Here is a 22,638-nt window from a genome sequence, read left to right on the forward strand (position 1 = left end):
AGTGCTGTAGAGTGCTCCATAGGAAAGAGAGCTATCCAAAGAAAACCTAGGAATTACCCAGGGTTCCCTACTTCCATGTTTTGATAATATATGTGTCACTCTAAGTTATAGCAAAGGTTATACCTAGTTCCTTGTGCTACACAAGTGCCTCTGAATTCCTTGGTAGCCAAAGTAGTGCTCTAGTGGTAGCCTCTAGTGCTGATGATAATTAGACCCAAGATGTTAGTGATAATTTTTAAGTTTACGAACAGATTGGACCATCTCTCCATTTAAGTTTAAGACAAAGTCACCATTCACCAAATAGTGCTTTTCCTTTGGAACAAGAATGCTGGTGACATCTAGGGTCCAACAGGAAACATGTTCCCTTTAATCACCATCCAACTTGAAACCTGGTCAGTCATCTCTAAAAGACACACTGCCAGTCTATGTCCTTCTAAGGTTTTAGGATTAATGGTCCACACAGCTGCTTACAGCTTTCTCCCCAGTTATGCATGCATAGCATGCTTATGCCTCTATTTTTATGAAAGCTAAGCTGTCATGAGATGGATAGTTCCCAAGCTGTGTCATTACAGATGACAAAAAACAAATGGCGTCAGATTCTGAATCTCCAGCCCCATAAAGGTCCTCCAAGCTCTGATCCCTTCTTCACTTCCAGGTGGAACCGAAGTCCCATTCTCTCAAACACCACATTGTACTTGTCTCACATCACGCCTAGCTCTAAGGCAGGCTCTAAGTGCTCTCCCATTCCCTCCCAACCTCTAATTATCCCTCTACATGTCCCCCCCTTGTTCCTTGGTCTACCACTTTCTGTATACAGCCTGATGGTTCCCCTCCTATGAATCTCATTGATCATATAACGTTCTAGTACTTTGGAGCTAGGCTTGCCCCTTATAATGCCTACATACCTGCAGGCACATAGACACTTAACCAATAAACTGTATTTTTCCGAGCTCTGACGTATGAGTCAAGTGATTTCACCTTGCCACAATCAACACAGCCCTGCCAAGTACCACGCATCAGGCGTTAAACGAACACATTTTAATGTGATGGTCCGCATCACCGCATTAAAATACATTAATCACGCATTTTTGGTCGCTTCAATACAGTGGTCTCAGCAGCACTATTAACGGTCAGGACACACCATGCAAAGGGATAGTGTTTCTTTTTTAGTTTTGGTTCTGTGGTTGGATTTGATGGTGAACCTTTCTCAGAAAGACCAAATACCATCCAAAAAGCTTAGGGCCTCATTCATGAGGTTGTGGCACAGGACAGCGACACAAGGAATCTTGTTGCGCTGCCCAGCACCACAAGAAAAGGGAGAAAATGCACCATTCTATGTGTGCTGCATAATGCAGCACACATAGAAAAAGGAAAAATTAGGAGAAATAAAGGTATTTTCTCCTCGTTGCACCTCCCTTATGCCTCCTGTGGGGAGGCGTAGGAATCTGACGCATTCCCATGTTTAAGAAACCTTGTAAATCTGATAATGCTTCAGATTTCATGGGTGTTGCATGGCAACACCCAAAGCAACACCCTGGATCGCCCATGGAATGCTCCTTTCTTGCAGAGTAATGCTTGAGAGGGGGACATATTTACAAGGCCATGTAAAGTCACGTAGGGTTACTTTACATAGTCTTGTAAAATGAGTCGGCACACTGCACTGCTGGTACGTTAAAAAAAGTGATGCACTGGCAGAACAATGGGCTTGTAAATAAGCTCCCTACTGTGTATTAAGGTATTAGTTCTGTGCATTCCTGGTGAAATAAAAATATAACACAAATAGCTTATGAAAGCTGAATTTTTACTTCACAATTAAAGGTACCAGAAAACATAAAGCTAAAAGACACTGGGTGAAGTGTAAATAGCACAGAGCAGGAGTTAAAGAATAACCTCCAAGGTCAGCAAATACCCTAAGAATTTCTAGCAATGAATTAATTGCCTTGATTGTTTAAGATAAAAGACACCCATAAATACCAGTGCAATTTTCGCATTGTAATTGTGAGCATTACTGTACAGTACCCAATTCAATGAGATTCCTAAAAGAAACAGATAAGCAGTGCTGCCTTTTAGAGATGCTATGGAGTGCAGGTTTTTTTAAGTACAACACTTGAAAACCAGAGTTTATGGAATGCATCTTTAATCTACTTACACTTACTTCCTTTATGCATCTATATACCTTCCATGTACTTGGATCTATATATTTATTACTTTCATTAAAAAAAAGCATATTCAATGCTCTACCCTATTTCTTACCCTATACCTTTATCAATATCTTTAACCTACATATACTTACTTCCTGTATGCATCTATACACTTTCCATGTACTTATGGATCTACATATTTAATACTTTCTTCTAATTCAGCATATCCAATGCACTACACTATTTCTCACGCTATACCTCATTCAATATATCTTCTACCTCAACTCTCTGACTCATCTCAAACCTCTTTCTACTACTCTTTCCTATTTCTCGCCCTATACCTCTACATCCACTCTCTCATTCATCTCAAACGCCATACCACTACTATGCTCCCCGAAATAGCCCTTTCTAGACTCTCCCCTACCCCTCCATGCACCATCTAACACCTCTTTTACCATACTGATCCCCCAAAACAAGCCATTCTAAACTCTTCCTTCTGACTCTTCCCCTCCATATCCCTTTTTACTCATCCCAAGCCTCCCACTACTGCTATGACCTCTAAACAAAAGCCAACAAAAAACCCCACAAAAAAATCTAAATAATTCACTCTTCTATCCCTCCACTATCCTTTCAATCAAAATAACAGACTAACATGTCCACTTCTCAAATTTCATATTTCACTTTACTAATTCACAAATAATCCTTTATGGGTTCCAGAGGTGCGTGCTTCAACACCTCATTAGGGGCAGCAAGCACTATATAAATGCAAACCTTTTTTCCCTCTTCTATCCCTCCGCTATCCTTCTCAATCCAAATAACTGACTGATATCCACCACTCAAATTACTTTCATATTTCACAATACTAATTCAACACTAATCCTTTAATGGGTTCCCGAATTAGCGTGCTACTCGCTAAAAAACATGTCAACACCTCATCAGGGGTAACAAGCGCTATATAAATGCAAACCTTTTCCCCTCTTCTATCCCTCAGCTATCCTTCTCAATCCAAATAACTGATTAATATCCACAACTCAAATTACTTTCATATTTCACTATACTAATTCACCACTAATCCTTATGGGATCCAGAGTAGCGTGCTACTCGCCAAAAAAGTGCTTCAACACCCCATTACGGGTAACAAGCGCTATATAAATGCAAATCTTTTTTCCCTCTTCTATCCCTCCGCTATCCTTCTCAATCTAAATAACTGACTAATATCCACCACTCAAATAACTTTCATATTTCACTATACTAATTCACCACTAATTCTTTATGGGTTCCGGAGTAGCGTGCTACTCGCCGAAAAAGTGCTTTGACGCCTCGTCAGGGGTAGTAAGCGCTATATAAATGCAATTACAATACAATACAACACAACACAGGTAAATGACTAGATTTTATATAGCATGAGAACCCAAAGCTAATGGGTATACCTTTCATCAGTGATGCTCTGCCTGAGTTCATGCTATAGGTGAGGGCTATAAGGAGGGTAAATGACCATTTTGATTGTTATTGAATGGCTCCAAGGTCAGTAATGGTATTAGCAGATGGGTTTTGCTTGGTCTGTCAACAACCCCTATATCAGGTCCCTCTAAAAATAGGTTGTCCGTAGTGAGGGCTGCCACTGAGGGCCTATACTAGTAGTTATTGAGTGCAGAATTTGATTGGCTGTCCCACTCTCAGGATTCCAATGAGGGAGCAGATGATAAGTGCTACCTTTAAGCAACGCATTGTATGCACTTAGGATTAATGACGCGTTAAAGCCCACTGCCAATAAGTCTACCAGCAATCATTCTACTGTTGCACGTCATTGGCTTCAATGGAGCCTCATGGTATTACAACATTCAGTAAGAGAATAAACAACAATTTGTGTTTTAGATACTTACGCAAAATTGCGTTGATTTCAGGCCAAAGCATCTGTTGTACAAGAACATCTTTTAATTTTGAGCAGAGTTCTACATGGTCAACATAATCAAGTAACGCTCGCACCACAAATCCGGAAAGATGCCGCAGCCAGTTAAGTGTTATCACTTCGCAGAACTGAGGAAGAAACCAAAGAGAATGTTAACAGGGTACAGTTCATAGTTTAGTTCTCTCTGTAGATGATGCCCAGAACACAAATCATAAATGAAGCAAGTCTTACATATAGTTTAGCGCCAGCTGTTTAGGTCCGGCTTGATAGAGCTGCAATCTGCTTGACCTATTGTTACCAATTCTTTGCAATGTACAGAGTGGGCTTTGACTCCATCCAGAGCACTATTACTCGCTCATGCTATTGGGTGTTTACTGTATTCTTACATCTCCTATGGAGTGCTGGCATTCAAAAGGAACATTTTGTATATCTCAGAAGTATTCTGAGTCATCACACATTAAATTCCTTATCTCATAGGTGCATTGTTTACAGAAAGTAATCATTCTTGTTTTGTTTTTCCACTGTAGAAAACTTCCCATCAATGTTTTAGCCAGGACTCAAAATACAAGCTAGATCCCTTGACTTGATGTGTCTGCCTGTGCTGCTGTCATCCTCTTTAAGAAACCAGCGATAGATACCAGGTTGCAGATTAAGTATGAAAGTCACATTACAATAAGAAGCATAAATATAAAGACTAAAAAATATCTATGATATGGAAAACAATGGATGTTCGGGGAATGGTGGATATATTTATATATTTAGTGGCAGACTTATTAATATTTTGTGTCTTGAATGCACCACTTTTTCGGCATAGCCACAAAGTAAATTATTTTTTTACAAAGCCACACAAATCAGATTTGCGTGGTTTTGTATGGGATTTTTCCCAAAAAGCCATGCAAGGCAGTGCCTAGAACCTTACTTTGTGCTAGGGAGGCGTTCCATGGGTGGAGCATGGAGATTCCATGCATGCCCGGATGGATTTCCGCACATTCCAAGATTTACTAAAGCTAGTAAACCTAGGAATGCATCAAAAAGCTATGCCTCCATGAAACAAGCGTAACAAGGAGAAATATCTTTATTTCTGCTGGTTATTTCCTCATTCTATGCCCGCTGCATGCCTCTAAGGATAGTTTTTGTACAGGAAGGCATCCCTTCCTGCACAAAAACAATCCTGCCTATAACACAGGGACCCTTGCACAATGGTGGTGCGAGGCTGCCTGTACTGGCGATAGACAGCAGACAGTGCGCCAGCGCTAGGCAGCAGCAGAAATCCGCCATATCCTAGTTGATATTGCATATTTCTGGTATCTCCCTTTCATGCAACGCAGCAACTTTGCTTGCTGTCCTGAGTTGCGTAAAAAATTGTAAAACAGCCCCACTGTGTTTTTTTTAATGCTTTCGCCGTAAATTACCTTGTGACACTGTGTGACTCTTAAGGATATGCCAATTAAGCCTGAGTGTAATTTCAATTATACTGGAGTGCTCAGAGTAATTTCGGTAATTCTGCATTATTCTTTGATGCAGAATTACTGATAATTTTGCGATTACTCCTACTCACATTATAAAGAGTAATTAGGGGGGGAAATCTTACCGCAAAAGTGCATTTAGCCAGCGTGAGTTGCTGCTTTCGCTCACTATTTGTATACTGTTGCATTTAGCGCTATTCCGTAGTGCAAACTCCATCCTCACCTCCATTCTAGAAGCGCAGAATTACTCTCATTGCATAATTGAAGCATAATCTCAGGGAATTCTTAGGTGATTCCATGTGATTAAGCTACATAGAATTACGTGGGTTACGCCCATCCCTATTGCCAATTTGTTTAGAAACATATACTGAGAAAAACAAGTGGACTAGAGGCAGTAGTTACATTAAAAGCATGTTACAGATTCAGTTGTGGTTGCACAGAAATAAGATTACATCTGTATTGTTTTTAGTGATTGGCTGCTTGGGTTCTGTTAGAGAAGACAACTGCCACAGGCATCCTTACAAACATGAAGTAGTTATATCGGGGCTGATTCACAGAACTAATCTGAGACACAATCCTAAACTTACTTCTTTTGTTATTCACAGAAGGCATTTAGTAGTAGTAAAGTTAGGATTTTGTCTTAAATTAAACTTAAGTTAAACTTAAGTTTGTCTTAAGTTTTGGTTTTAAGACAAAATCCTAATTTAAGACAAAATCCTAACTTTACTACTACTAAATGTCTTCTGTGAATACCAAAAGTAGTAAGTTTAGGATTTTGTCTCAGATTAGTTCTGTGAATTGGCCCGCTCGTGTTTTTTTGGACTGAGAGGGTTCAATGCTTTTATTCGTTGAAGTCTACCCTCTAGATGAGAGTGCTAATGTTGGCAGCATGGTGTTTTGTGGTCTGTGATGATGTGTCCTTAGAAACGGTGGTACAAGTGCTTATAAAAAAATAATAAAGAAATAGGTATTCACGTTGGTATTCAGTAGAAATATTGTTTGTAAATATTACCCAGAGCTAATCTATGGACTCACTCCTTGGCTCCCACTGTCAATGAATGTTAGTTGCTGCTTAGAGCTATGTGTGTTAACAACTATTGTTCATTGAGAGCTGGAACCATGGGAGGTGGTAAGGAGAAAGTGCCAAAGTCACAGGCTGTTTACACCACCCTCTGTGTCTCCCAGGAGGAGAATGAGGGATCCTATAAAAAAGCTGCATCTGCATAGGACCTGGCTTCTGACCGCCACAGATCAAAACAATCCAGTTCAGACCACCTCTGCTCCGCATGCAGGAAGATTATTTTACTTGTTAGTTCCTCTAGCATGTAGTCCTTCCCTCTACTTAACCAAGTGAGTTGCTTGTCTGTATTAGATCTGGATACGGTATATTTTCACAGGTCATCCACTCTACTGGAACTATGTGGCATAATGAGTGTGTTTCCAGACCAAGAGTTCCCATTACTAGCTCCGAACACTATGTAAGACCTACATTGGTCAATAGGGCATTCTCAGCATCATAGCGACATAGCTGCATATCTCAAACACAAGGGATTGGCATTTAATCCTAATTAGGCGAAAAGTTTTTTTCAGGGGTAAGAGAGTAACTCTGTATTAGTTCACCATTAGTCTCAACATTGGTTTGAGATCTTTCTGAACACAAACTAACACCACTGGCGGTCCTGATCCTCACCCCCAGATGTCCACGAACTGGTGCACACTGCGCAGGCTTGCAGATGCCAATCCAGATGCTGCTCTTATGCTGGGAATACTATTATCCAGCATGAAAGAAGCTCTGAGATTGGTCTGAGCAGCCTGGTGTGGCACTCAGACAGGGCCTGGGAGCCTGCATCAATTCTCCACCTGACTGTGCAACACAGCTCGTGTTGGAGAAATGCAAGGTGCCCATGTCGGTTTGGCCATACTAAGGCAACCGGCCGACCGACATGCGCAATTCCAGTGCCCCCCACTACTCCTCCCTGATGCTGACTCTCATCGTGATGGCCCTGCCCTCCCTCCCCCTAAGACTCACCTGGCTCTGTGCAAAATAAAATTATAATAAAATGGTTTTTATTATCATTTTATTTTTTACGTTTGCGTCTGCTGGCTGTCAGCAGTGGGGCTAAACTCCCTCCGCCATAACGGAAGAACCTCCGCTGACTGACACTTAGGGCCTGTTTACGAGTTTGGCGGACGGGTTACACCATCACAAATGTGACGGATGTCCTGTCTGCCGTATTACAAGTTCCATTATATCCAATATAATGGAACTTGTAATAGGGCGGATGGGATATCCGTCATGTTTGTGATGGAGTAACCCGTCCGCCAAACCCGTAATCAGGCCCTTAAGTGTCTGAGAAAGTGATGACGACGATTGCTTATTTCCAGGAGGTGGCCACAGCATCATCTTTGTGTCTCAGAAGAACTTTGGATCTCTTAGCCAAATGGTCACTTGTATGAGAGGGTCATAATGTTTGTCTTTTTAACTCTTTGGTATCAGAAAGTAAAAGTGCACAGCTCATATCACAGAATATAAATCCAGCCTCTGCTTATATTTGTAGGAGGGCAGCATGAGCTATGAAACCTACTTTCATCCCCTATGCTGACTGTCAAACATAGATAGAAATAAAGTGCTGGGTCTGTAGCTTAGAAGAGGGGTGGGATATAGTTGGTTTGTGTTTGGGTGGGGGGTAGGGACGGGTCGTTAAGTTTAGTATAATTTTAATATTGCACTACATGTATGTACCAAAGGCATTTCGATGGATATCAAAATACATTGAAAGTATAATTGGTAAGTTTCTCAGATGATGCTGCTGGTAATTGACAGTTATTGGCATTGTTGTTCATTATTATACTATTATACTGCTCTATTGTGGGGCAGATTCCGATCCGGGTCGGAAAGCACTCCGACCGAGTCGGATCCGGAGTGTTTTCCGACCGAGCCGGACCCCTACAGTCTGACCGAGCCAGTACGATGCGCACGTATGCTGTCGGACTCGGTTCGGTCGGACTCCCATAGAAGTCAATGGGAGCCAGTTGTACAATGTGTACATGCGCTCCCATTGACTGAATGGGCACGTCTCGAACAAGTGCGCACCCTACAGTGGGTACGCGTCGGTGCCATCCGCACCGTACATGCCTGTGTTGGTGAGACCCATAGGTCTCCCCCTGTGTGCGAGTCGTATGGCTGTGGGTGTCGGGGGGTCCAACGCGGACCCCCGAAGTCCGACTCCGGGAGCTTTTGCGAGCCGGACACTCCGGTTTGCACAGGCTGTCCGGCGTGTGCATCGTACTGGCTTGGTCGTGAATCGCATCCATTGCACGCCACGGTTAGCTTACGACCGAGACGTACAGAGCGGTTCGGACCCGGAAACTACTCGGTCAGTGAATTTCATGTAGCTCGCATCATACTGGCTCGCTCATACAGCTGTATGAGTCGGCCGGAAAACACGCGTACAGCTCCTAGTTTTTCTGGCCGGATCACATTCGGTGCCCTTCCGACCCGGATCGGAATCGGCCCCTGTGTGGAATATCAATGTGGATTTAACATGTATATCCGTGAATAAAGAGGTTGCAATATCAAGAAAATTAATAAAATATGTTATAAAAAAAAGAAAATCCCCCCCAAAAAAGACAAAAAAAACCTACTTTCATCCCTTTTTCCAGGGAGTTATTCAAAAATATGCCCCTAAGCTGAGAGTCTGGACCAATCCGTCTTGATTTCATACCGAGAAAAAGTACCTTAATAGATCAGACTAATATGGTCAGCATCCCAATACTGCCTCACGATGTTATTGTTGAAGTAAAAAGACCCCTCCCACTGAAACACCCCTCTCTTACCTCTTCACCTGAAGAACATTGGATAATTGCATACATTCTTGAACGCCCACCTCTTTTCCCAAGTTTTTTTAACTTAAATGACTTTTTATTTATCTTGCTTTCCCTTCAGCATTTAATGGCAATACATAACAACCTATATTATTCTTGATAATGTCGACTTGTAACACATATCTGTATTAGCAGAAATGTCAGTTGGGAGCTTCTATTTGCATTACTTAAAACAATAAAAAATTGTTTTTTAAAAAGCACTGAATAACAAAAAGAAAAGTAGGCCTCCATGTACTTAGGCCTAATATAAATATATAGATGACATTTCAATTTTTGCTAATGGCAAATGTCCAGCAGTGGCAGCTTCAAGCAAGTGAACTGTATGATTTTGGAACTTCCCATATGTGTGCCTGTGTTCCCTTCTGTACAATTTCAGTTTGCCAGCACTGCAGAAAATTCAAACACATTGGGGCCTATTCACTAAGATAAAATTACACGTGATACAATCTTCAAGAGTAAATTTATGCTGACTCTTTGTAGTGAATGTACTACTTTTAGCTATTCACCATTTCATGTGTAAATTTACTATAAAGGGGCCGATTCCGATTGCGGTCGGAAGGGCTCCGACGGATGGTCGGAGCCCTTCCGACTGAATCGAAAGGTGTCGGCCGGATTCATTTCCGATCGAGCCATTCTGATGGGCTCGGTCGGAAAGTAATCCGACTCGGATTTCCGGATTGCGGACGACAGGCTAGGAGAGCCCGTCCGCCGTCCGGAAATCCCTCAGTACTCCCCCGGCCACCTCTTTGCGACCAAGGGAGTACATGGCAGTTTTTCACTGCCTTTTTGTGCCGGTCTTTCTGGCACGAAAAGGCAGTCGGAAACTTTCTTTGGGGGCCCCCAGTAGGGCCCCCATGGGTGCGAGGCTGCCGAATGGCAGCCTGGGGCCACCTATGGTGCCCCTCTGTGGATCCCTGCACCCGGTGGCAGGCACCTTGGGGTGCCGGCCACATGGTGCAGGGATGAACTGCACCCCTGCTTTTCACAATGCAGGCATGCATTCCGCTCAGAATGCATGCTTGCATTGTGAAGTATACGAATGCAACCGAACCCTGTTCGGTCGCATCGTACTTGCAGGGCCGTAACCGACGACAGCAGGTCGGTCGGTTACGGCTCCTGACCGATGTCGGACGGACCTGAGTCCGTCCGACATCGGAATCAGCCCCAAAGTGTAGACTTACATGTCTCCACTCCATGAAACACAGGGTCGGAGCCAAGTTTATGAGTCTAAAGATATAACCGCCAAAAAGGACCCAAAAACTTGTGTAAATTTACTCTTATACTATATAGTAAATGTACTACTTTTGGCTATTTGTGGATGTAAATTAAAAATGTTAAACTACATGTGTTCCCATTTTTCCCCAGGGTTTTTTTCAAATATATTTCACCACGCTTTTTCTGAAAAAGTATGTCATAGGAAAACAGTGAGGGCGCAATAATTATCAGGGTCTGGTAATTACATCCTGACTCCAATCACATGCAAGGGTGCGAGCTCATCATTAAAAAAGAAAAACTCCTAGGGGCCGATTCCGATCCGGGTCAGAAGGGTACCGAACGCGATCCGGCCGGAAAAACTACGAGCCGTACGCGCGTTTTCCAGCCGACTCGTACAGCTGTACGAGCGAGCAAGTACGATGCGAGCTACATGAAATTCACCGGCCGAGTCGTTTCCGGGTCCGAACCGCTCTGTACGTCTCGGTCGTAAGCTAACCATGGCGTGCAATGGATGCGATTCATGACCGAGCCAGTACGATGCACGCGTCGGACAGCCTGTGCGAGCCAGAGTGTCCGGCTCGCAAATCGTCCGGGTGGTTGCCTTTGGGGGTCCGTGTCGGGCCCTCTGTCACCCGCAGCCCTACGACATGGACACAGGGGGAGACCCATGGGTCTCCCCAACACAGGCATGTACGGTGCGGATGGCACCGACGCGTATCCACTGTAGGGGGTGCACTTGTCCACGACGTACCCATTCAGTCAATGGGAGCCCATGTACGTGTCGTACGACCGGCTCCCATTGACTTCTAAGGGAGTCCGACCGAACCGAGTCCGGCAGCATACGACTGCATCGTACTCGCTCGGTCGGACTGCAGGACTCCGGCTCGGTCGGAAAACACTTCGGATCCGGCTCGGTTAGAGTGCTTTCCGACCCGGATCGGAATTGGCCCCCTGGTAGTGAAATTACAGGAGGAGTGGTTAGGTAAACTGAATGCCAATGAGGAAAATACTCGTAAATTCTCAACTTTCCAATTATTCAAAAAACAGATGTAATACATTTCTACACTTATCTGCACATCAACCTACCGAAACGTTCCAGGTGTCATTCTTGCAGAAAAAGCTGAAAAAGTGATGAAGTGCAAAAATATTTCTAGTTCGGACGGAATATACGTAGAGGATATATAAATTCCCTGAAAAGGGGTACTGTAGAAACATTCTCAAATTTCTTATGATAGCATATACTGAAACTAAGCAAGGAGTAGTGTCTGTAAATGGAGAGCAGATGCAAGTCAGTAATCATGTGCACGCCATGTTGTACAATATCTAATTGTGAACATTGTTAGGCACACCCACAAAGAAATTACCGTTTTGTGGCTTACAGCTTTCTTTATGAATCAAACCCGTACGCTCCAGAGAGCACAAAATAAACGTATATCAGCCGTTCTGATGTGCTGACTAAATTCATCGCTGGTGAATGTCATGCATGAAGTTGCCCGAAGGCAGCAAGAAGTCCTTTATGCAACACAGGAAAGTCAGCAGCGAAGATTCCATTTCTATGCTATGCTTTGTGGTAAAATGTGATGTCTTACTGTTTTTAGAAGCCCACCAATGCTAATGGACTCCAAACACTGGAATGTTGGTATCTTAGGCTGTTCAGAATTGTGTTTGCAGTTATACAGGCTTATGTTTCTTTGTTGGTTAAAAAATGGAGGCTATATCTATGCTGATCATATGCATGACTGTAGTATGCATGCCTTTAGCATGCAGATGCCTTTACCATGCATGCCTTTACTATGTACGGTAAGTATACTTAAGGTAAGTAAATATATATGTGTATATATGTACATATATATATGAATATATGTATGTGTGTGTATATTATCTACTGGCGGTCGCCAGTAGATAGTTATAGTTAGGACCGTGTTTCCATAGGAAATCTGAAAATTCGATTTTGAATAACTTTGGCGCCGGTTGACGAATCCTCGCGAAATTTTCAAAACTAAAGGGGCGCTCCGCTCAGCTCCTACCCTGAAAGTCTCGGGGTGATTCCTCAAGCAGGGGCTGAGAAAAAAAGGGGGGTCCCAAAACGCGTTTTCCCCATGCATTTTCCCATAGGACCTTTAGTCGAAGGTACAGCCCGAACGGCTGAACAGAATTACTTGAAATTTGGCAAAGAGGTAGTCCTCAGGTCAGGCATGTGCCTTTTGCATATATGGAGTCCATCTGTTCAGTATTTCCTGAGAAAATTGCAGTTAAAAGTACATAAATATCTATAGGCGCGCACCGTGCGCGCACAGTGCCCGCACGGTGTGCGCACCCTAACGTGCGCGAGCGTAATTCTGATTGGTGGTTACATGTCAGTCAACGTTCGAATCGGTCGAAATCAGGAAGTGTTGTCTGCCATTTTGTTTGTTTTGGGTGCGACAGTGAAAAAGAGAGGTGGCGAACGTGAAAAGGGGGCAGGGTAGAGAGTTCCTGACCCCCTAGCCTTTGTCAGGGGGTCCCTGAAGGACCCCAAAGGGTGAAAAAAACATTTTATTTTTCTTTAAAAAAATCGCGGGGTGCGCGCACTGTGCGTGCACGGTGAAAAACTTTAAAAACAAAAAATATAATACATACATAACTTAGCATTTAAAAAAACTTACAAATTCACTTAAAAAACCATAGGTTTCACACACGTTATAGTTAGGAATTAGCATTTAAAAAACCTTGCAAATTCACTTAAAAAACCATAGGTTTCACACATGTTATAGTTAGGTGGACATTTCACTCGTAAAAAACCAATGAAATTCCCCCGTTATAGTTAGTTCAGATAACTATAACTCACGCGACCGCCACTCTATCACAAGGGTGATGTCATTAGTGATGTCATGAGTGATGCCACTGACCATGTCATGATTGATGTAATATGTGACGTCATGAGCAGAGGATTGCGGGCGCGCGAGTCATAGTTATCTGAACTAACTATAACGGTGGAATTTCATTGGTTTTTTACGAGTGAAATGTCCACCTAACTAGAACGTGTGAAACCTATGGTTTTTAAGTGAATATTATATATACATACATATATCATATATGTATATGTGTGTGTGTATATACACACACACACACATATACATATATGATATACATCATATAAATAAATATGAATCTCTGACAAAATATCGAAGGTCAGAATGTCGAACTACAAAAATATCGCAGCAATAATATCGAAGTCAGATGTTTAGCTTATTTTCGATGTATGCCACTGAATACTCTACTGTAATATTGACCGACCGTCTACATATGTTTTAAATGCCAATAAAAATGTTTAAAAAAAAAAAGAATATCGAAGTCAAGAATATCGACATCCTATCTACATTATGGTAAGTACAAAAATATATAGAAAAAAATATTGATGTCAAAAATATCGTTGTTACAAATATCGTTTACTATGCACGGTAAGTATACTTAAGGTAAGTAGATATATATGTGTATATATGTACATATATATATGAATATATGTATGTGTGTATATATATATATTATATATACATACATATATCATATATGTGTATGTGTGTGTGTGTATATACACACACACATACATATATGATATAGATATATAATCAACCAGCTCAGTTTTAACTTAAAAAGAATGTAAAATAAATTAAATAACACATATAATTAAAATAAACCTAGTTAATTCTTTTTTAAATGTTTAAAAATTATAATTAATATGTATAAAGTAAGAATAAATTGAACATATACATATAATATATAATATATATACTTACTAATAATTTAAAATAATTATTTCAATAACATAGTTTTTTTAAAATATCATATGAATTATACATACATCTATACACATAAAACAATAATATAAATAAAAATTAAATATATATAACAAATTAAACTAATTAAAAATATTGTTAATCTTTGAAATATTAATTATATACTACATTAACTAAAATAATACAAAATTATTAGATAGCGGAGGTAATAAAATTACTACTCCAACTCCAAACTGCAACAGTAGGGAAAATGTTGGATAGTGTAGGGGTAAAAAAATATTTTCCCACCCCAGTGAGTGCAACAGTAGGTAAAGTGTTGGATAGCGTAGGGGTAAAAACTTGCTATTCCCACTCCAGTGAGTGCAACAGTAGGAAAAGTGTTGGATAGCGTAGGGGTAAAAATTACTATTCCCACTCCATTGAGTGCAATAGTAGAGAAAGTGTTGGATAGCGTAGGGGTAAAAATTACTATTCCCACTCCAGTAAGTGCAACAGTAGGAAAAGTGTTGGATAGCGTAGGGGTTAACATTACTATTCCCACTCCAGGGAGTGCAACAGTAGGGAAAGTGTTGGATAGCGTAGGAGTAAAAATTACTATTCCCACTCCAGTGAGTGTAACAGTAAGAAAAGTTTTGGATAACGTAGGGGTTAAAATTACTATTCCCACTCCAGTGAGTGTAACAGTAGGAAAAGTTTTGGATAACGTAGGGGTTAAAATGACTATTTCCACTCCAGGGAGTGCAACAGTAGGAAAAGTTTTGGATAATGTAGGGGTTAAAATTACTATATCCACTCCAGGGAGTGCAACAGTAGGGAAAGTGTTGGATAGTGTAGAGGTTAAAATTAATATTCCAACTCCAGTGAATGTAACAGTGTGGAAAATGTAGGATAGCGTAGGGGTTAAATTAACATACTTATTCATTAAATAATTTTTGTAAAATAAATAACATTAAAAATAATTACCTAAAAAATTGATAAAAAATACCAATAAAATAAATTCAGATTTACTTAAATAACATTACATTACTTCCCACCCTATTCCCCCATAAACACACAACCCACTTTGCATAAAAAAACACAAATAATGTAATTGTCAATCAATCAATTAATAAAAATTAATTACCAATTAACAATAAATTAATTAATAAGAAATAAAAAATAATTATAAATTAATTATAATTAATATAATTCTAAATTAATCAATTAATACACATTAATTACCAATTAATAATTAACTAACAATAAATTAATTATCAATAACAATAAATAAAAAAACATTAATTAATTCTAATTAAATTACTTCCCACCCTATTCCCATATAAACCCACAACCCGCTACACATACAAATTACCAAAATTAATTTAATGTTTAATTAATCAATTAATAAAAATTGATTACCAATTAATAATTAACAATAAATTAATTTACAATAACAATAAATAAATAAAATAATACATAAATTATAACTAATATAATGCTAAATTAATCAAGTAATAAAAATTAACATTATCAATAAATTGATAATCAATAACAATAAATAAAAACATATTAATTACATAATTATAATTAAATTACTTCCCACCCTATTCCCCTATAAACCTACAACCCGTTCTGATACTAAAACGCAAAATTTACTTTAAAAAATTGCTAATTTCTAAACATTTAATACATATATTTAAAAATAAAAATACATTAAAAAAATTTTTAAACATACATATAAAATACATACTAAAATACATAACACTAATATAAATATTGATATTATTAACAACAATATTTTTGCTAACGATATTACTTACTTCGATATTACTAACTTCGATATTACTTACTTCGATATAAAAAAAACGATATTACTTACCTTAAGATCGATATTCTGGCCAACGATATTCTTGACATCGATATTCTGTCCCCATGATATTAAAAACTCGATATTAGTGTAGGTCGATATTTTAAAATCAATATTTTGACTGCTCACCTTTAAATATATATATTTAAATAAATATATATTTATATTTATATATTTATATTTATATATCTTGCCTACTGGTGGTTGCCAATAGGTAGTTATAATTAGAACCTAGGGCCGCCAGTGGTGCAGCGGTCCCGCACCTGCAATTAGGATGCCACCGCCACCGTGGTGGTGGCATCCTAGCACCACCTGCCACAATGCTGGGAATGCACTGTGTGCATTGTCATGCACAAGGTGACAGGCACCGCGTGGTGCCTGCCACCTTGTCCATGACAATGTAATGGGGTACCCCCCATGTGCACCCCCCACCCCTCCAATACCCTGGGGGCCCGCAACGGGCAAAACGCATGCCTTTCGCTGCCACGGAAAGGCTGCTTCCCGCACCCATGCTAATATGGATGGCGGTGTCTAGCAGACACCACCACCATATCTAGCCCCTTTTCCGCCCGGTCGACTGGTCGACCGGCGGAAAACCAGTGGACGGGGTCCCCCCCACCATACTGATATGGCGGGGGAATGGGTGACGGGCAGAGGGAAATATAGGGCGGATTGCCACCGCCATGAGGGTGGTGGGGATCCACCCTACATCGTATTCAGCCCCCTAGTTTCCATTGGAAATGCTTTTTTTTGTTCTAGGTACTAATACCTTTGGTGCTGTTTGACAACTCTTCACAAAATTTTCAAAACTAGTATGCACCTGAGTTCAGCTGCTGTGTGGAAAGTTTCGAGTGACCCGTCAAGCGGAGGTTGAGAAAAGAGGGAGGGTGTCCCAAAATACTTTTTCTCAATGCTATTTCCTATACGGATTTTGAACTCAACTACAGCCCAAACTGCTGGATGGAATTAAACCAAATTTGGAAGAAAGCTAGCTATTGGTCCAAAGAACCCTTTTTGTGATTTGGTGTAAATCTGTTCAGTACTTGCGGAGTCTTTAAACAAAAAAAAGATGTGTATATCTTGGGAAGAGGACCCTCCACAATGTTTCACGAATTTGCGTGCCAACAGCAATATCGTGATTGGTTGGTCACAACCTGACAGGAAAGTTGCATCCACCATTTTATCGATCGGAATATGGTCCTAGAGATTAACATTTTAAGTGTAAACTGATTGTTGGGGTTTGGACAGAGCTACCCTGACCCCATGGGTGTGTTGGAGGGGTTGCAGAGGGACCCATGAAGGTCAAGAAATTGCCTTAAAACATTTTTTTCCATGTGTAGGGATTCACAGATGCGCTGTGGCGCCCAGTGTACCCCCATGTGATTCTGTAACATATTAGTATATCTTGCCGCAATAAATAAAAAACACATGAACATTCCCACACCCACTCTCATGCCCACAGGCACTCACACACCCATGCACAGACCAACACAGGTATTCACACACCCACTCACAGACCCACACAGGCACTCACACACCTACACACAGACCCACATAGGCACTCACACCCCCACACAGATATTCAGACACCCACTCAGAGCCCCATGCAAACACTCACACACCGACTTACAGATCAATAGTGTGACCCACACATGCCTACTCCCATAGCCTCACAGACACTCGCACACCCACTCACAGACCCACACAGAGTCAAACACCCACTCACAGACCCATAGCATGACTCATAAATGTCCACTCATAGACCCACACAGACACTCGCACACCCACTCACAGACCCACACAAGCACTCACACATCCTTTGACAGACCCACACAGGAACTAACACACCCGCTCATAGACCCACACAGATACTCACATACCCACTTCCAGACCCACACAGATACTCACACACCCACTCACAGTGTCACACACCCTCTCACAGACGCACACAGACACTCACCCACCCACTTGCAGACCCACGCAGGCATTGACACACCCATCAACAGACCCACACAGGCACTCACACACCCACTTACAGACCCACACAGTCACTCACACACCCACTCAAAGACCCACACAGATACTTACATACCCATTCACAAACCATAGCATGACTCACATGGACCCACTCGCAGACCTCCACAGACACTCACAGACACACACAGATACTTATACACCCACTGACAGACCCACACAAGCACTCACACACCCGCTCACAGACCCACTTAGGCATTCACACATGTAGTGACAAACCCACATGGTAACTCGCACACTCACTCACAGACCCACACGTGCACTCACAGACCCACACAGACAATTACACATCCACTCACAGACCCACTGTACCACTTACACACCCTCTAACAGAACCACACATACACTCAAAAATCCACACAGTTACTCACACATCCACTCCCAGACCCATAAAAGCATTCACACACCCAGTGACAGACACACACAGAAACTCATATGCTACTCAAAGACCCACACAGACACTGACATACCAACTCACAGACCAACTCAGACACTCACACACCCACTTACAGGCGTACTCAGGCACTCACACACCCACTGACAGACCCACACAGACATCTATACAGCCACTCACAGACCCACTCAGGCATTACACACCCAGTGACAGACCCACACAGGAACTGAAACACCCAGTCACAGACCGACAGAGGTACTTACACATCCACTCACAGACCCACATAGGCACTCACACAGCCACTCACAGACTCACACATACACTCATACACACACTCACAGAATCACTCAGGCTCTCACATACCCACTCACAGTCCCACAGAGGCACTCACACACCCACTCACAGATGACACAGGCACTCACACCCCACTGACAGACCCACACAGACGCTCACACCCCTCCTCACAGACCAATACAGACACTGACACACCCACTCACAGACCCACACAAACACTCACACATCCACTCATAGACCCATGCAGACATCCACACACCAACTCACTGATCCATAGTGCCACTCACACACCCACTTACAGACCCACACAGTCACTCACACACCCACTCAAAGACCCACACAGATACTTACATACCCATTCACAAACCATAGCATGACTCACATGGACCCACTCGCAAACCTCCACGGACACTCACAGACCCACACAGATACTTATACACCCACTGACAGACCCACACAAGCACTCACACACCCGCTCACAGACCCACTTAGGCATTCACACATGTAGTGACAAACCCACATGGTAACTCACACACTCACTCACAGACCCACACGTGCACTCACAGACCCACACAGACAATTACACATCCACTCACAGACCCACTGTACCACTTACACACCCACTAACAGAACCACACATACACTCAAAAATCCACACAGTTACTCACACATCCACTCCCAGACCCATAAAAGCATTCACACACCCAGTGACAGACACACACAGAAACTCATATGCTACTCAAAGACCCACACAGACACTGACATACCATCTCACAGACCAACTCAGACACTCACACACCCACTTACAGGCTTACTCAGGCACTCACACACCCACTGACAGACCCACACAGACATCTATACAGCCACTCACAGACCCACTCAGGCATTACACACCCAGTGACAGACCCCCACAGGAACTGAAACACCCAGTCACAGACCCACAGAGGTACTTACACATCCACTCACAGACCCACACAGGCACTCACAGACTCACACATACACTCATACACCCACTCACAGAATCACTCAGGCTCTCACATACCCACTCACAGTCCCACAGAGGCACTCACACACCCACTCACAGATGACACAGGCACTCACACCCCACTGACAGACCCACACAGACCCTCACACCCCTCCTCACAGACCAATACAGACACTGACACACCCACTCACAGACCCACACAAACACTCACACATCCACTCATAGACCCATGCAGACATCCACACACCAACTCACTGATCCATAGTGCCACTCACACACCCACTCACAGACCCACACAGACATTCACACACCCACTCACAGGCCCACACAGACATTCACACACCCACTCAGACACTCACACACCCACTCACAGGCCCACACAGACATTCACACACCCACTCAGACACTCACACACCCACTCACAGGCCCACACAGACACTCACACATCCACTCACAGACCCATACAGACATTGACACACCCAGTGACAGACCCACACAGGAACTCACACACCCACTCACAGACCCACACAGATACTCACATACCCACTCATGGACCCACACAGACCCTCACACACAGACCCATACAGGCATTCGCACACCCAGTGAGAGACCCACCTAAGAACTTATATACCCACACACTCACCAACTCACAGGCCTACTCAGGCCCTCACACACCCATTCAGGCCCTCACACACCCATTCACAGACCCACTCAGGCTTCCACACACCCAGTGACAGTCTCACACAGGAACTCATGCACCTACTCACAGACCTGCACTGGCACTTACATACCCACTCACACACCCACACAGTCACTCACACACCTACTCACAGGCTCCCACAGACACTCACAAATCCACACAGGAACTCCACACCCACTCACACACCGACACAGGCTCTCACACACCCACTCACAGGCATTCACACACCCAGTGAGAGACCCACCTAAGAACTTATATACCCACACACTCACCAACTCACAGGCCTACTCAGGCCCTCACATACCCATTCAGGCCCTCACACACCCATTCACAGACCCACTCAGGCTTCCACACACCCAGTGACAGTCTCACACAGGAACTCATGCACCTACTCACAGACCTGCACTGGCACTTACATACCCACTCACACACCCACACAGTCACTCACACACCTACTCACAGGCACTCACAAATCCACACAGGAACTCCACACCCACTCACACACCGACACAGGCTCTCACACACCCACTCACAGACTAACACAGGTACTCTCACACACACTCACAGACCCACAGGCACTCTCACACCCACTCAGACCCACATATGTAACTCACACACCCACTCACAGACCCACTCACTCTCACACCCACTCACAGATGCACACAGATACTCAGACACCCACTCAAAGACCCACTGACACACCCAATTACACATCCAACAATCACACACCCAGGTTTCAGGGATGTTATAGTTAGGAATAGTATAAAAAAACGTAGAAATTAATTGAAAAAAAACAAAGGTCAGAGGGACATTATAGTTAAGTACAGATTTTAACCACACAAACCATAGAAATTCTGCAGTTATAGTTACCTGAACTAACTATAACATACGCCTCTACAATGCACTTCTTATGACCTCACATATGAATATATATATAATGAATATATATATATATATATTTATAAAATCATAATGGAGGTCGCCATTGTGTAATTATAGTTCGGATTTAGCCACCATAGGAAGAGTGATTTTTGGGCTGCTTCTAACTAAGGCTCCGGGTTTTATGCTATATAGTTTTAACATTTACGTCTGTGTCTATCCATATTTATGTTTTGGCTCTCTGATTGATATATCCATTTTTATTTAATTGATCAACTTACATACCTTGATGCCTGTTGTGTTTTAGCAAATTATGCAGCAAAATAGAACCCATATGTAAATATTAACATTATATACAAATATATCTTAACACACGCTTGCAGTTAAGGAAACTTCATCCTGTTTTTAACTCTCCATACTGTTTGCTTAGCTTTGCTGGGAGTTCACAAAGAACAGCATTGAGAGTCACCTAGAAGGAGAACGATTTTCTCTATTTTTCCACTTTGAAAAATAAATGCAGACAAAAACACATATTTACAAGAAACTGGCGTAGCATGGTGTTACGCCAAAATTGGTAACGTCACATTCCGCCAGTTGCAAAACACAGGGATGCATCATATTTACAAGAATGCGGAGCACGCCTGCATTATCCCTATCGCTAAAAAGCTGCCTAGCGCCAGCGCAGGCACCCAAGCACCATTTTGCTAGGGTGCCTGCGCTGCAGGGACAATTGTTTATGTACAGGAAGGGACACCTTCCTGCACATAAACAATCTTTACTTGCGATTTGTTCTATCTATGTGTTCTGCAGAACGCAGCACATGCAGAAAGAGCAAAATACGAAACAAAATAAAACATTTCTTCTAGTATAGCCTGCTTAAGACCAAGCATTCCCCGGCAGTATTTTTGGCGCTGCCCCATACTTTGTACATATGGGGCAGCGTTAAAAAGCAAAGGGTGTTTAGGCGGAATGCCCACTGCAACACCCATTGTACGCCCCTTTCAGACTAAGTGCTGCATTATAAAGGGTCATTATTTACAAGGAGGCGTTAAGCCATGTTAAGTGGCTTAACGCCGCTTTGTAAATAAGATGGAGTTAACGCCACCAGAACGTC

General features: G+C 42.3%; 1 protein-coding gene across 1 annotated transcript in view; it reads right to left on the reverse strand.

Annotated features, from left to right (window-relative positions):
- Positions 1-22,638, reverse strand: part of ASB14 (ankyrin repeat and SOCS box containing 14) — a 144,910-nt gene that overhangs the window by 26,441 nt on the left and 95,831 nt on the right. Inside the window, exon 9 of the mRNA XM_085624668.1 lies at positions 4,025-4,178. Coding sequence (XP_085480794.1) covers positions 4,025-4,178 — 154 coding nt within the window. The remainder of the gene's footprint in view (positions 1-4,024; positions 4,179-22,638) is intronic.

This window comes from Triturus cristatus, chromosome 9 (assembly GCF_964204655.1).
Source record: "Triturus cristatus chromosome 9, aTriCri1.1, whole genome shotgun sequence".
NCBI lineage: Eukaryota > Metazoa > Chordata > Amphibia > Caudata > Salamandridae > Triturus > Triturus cristatus.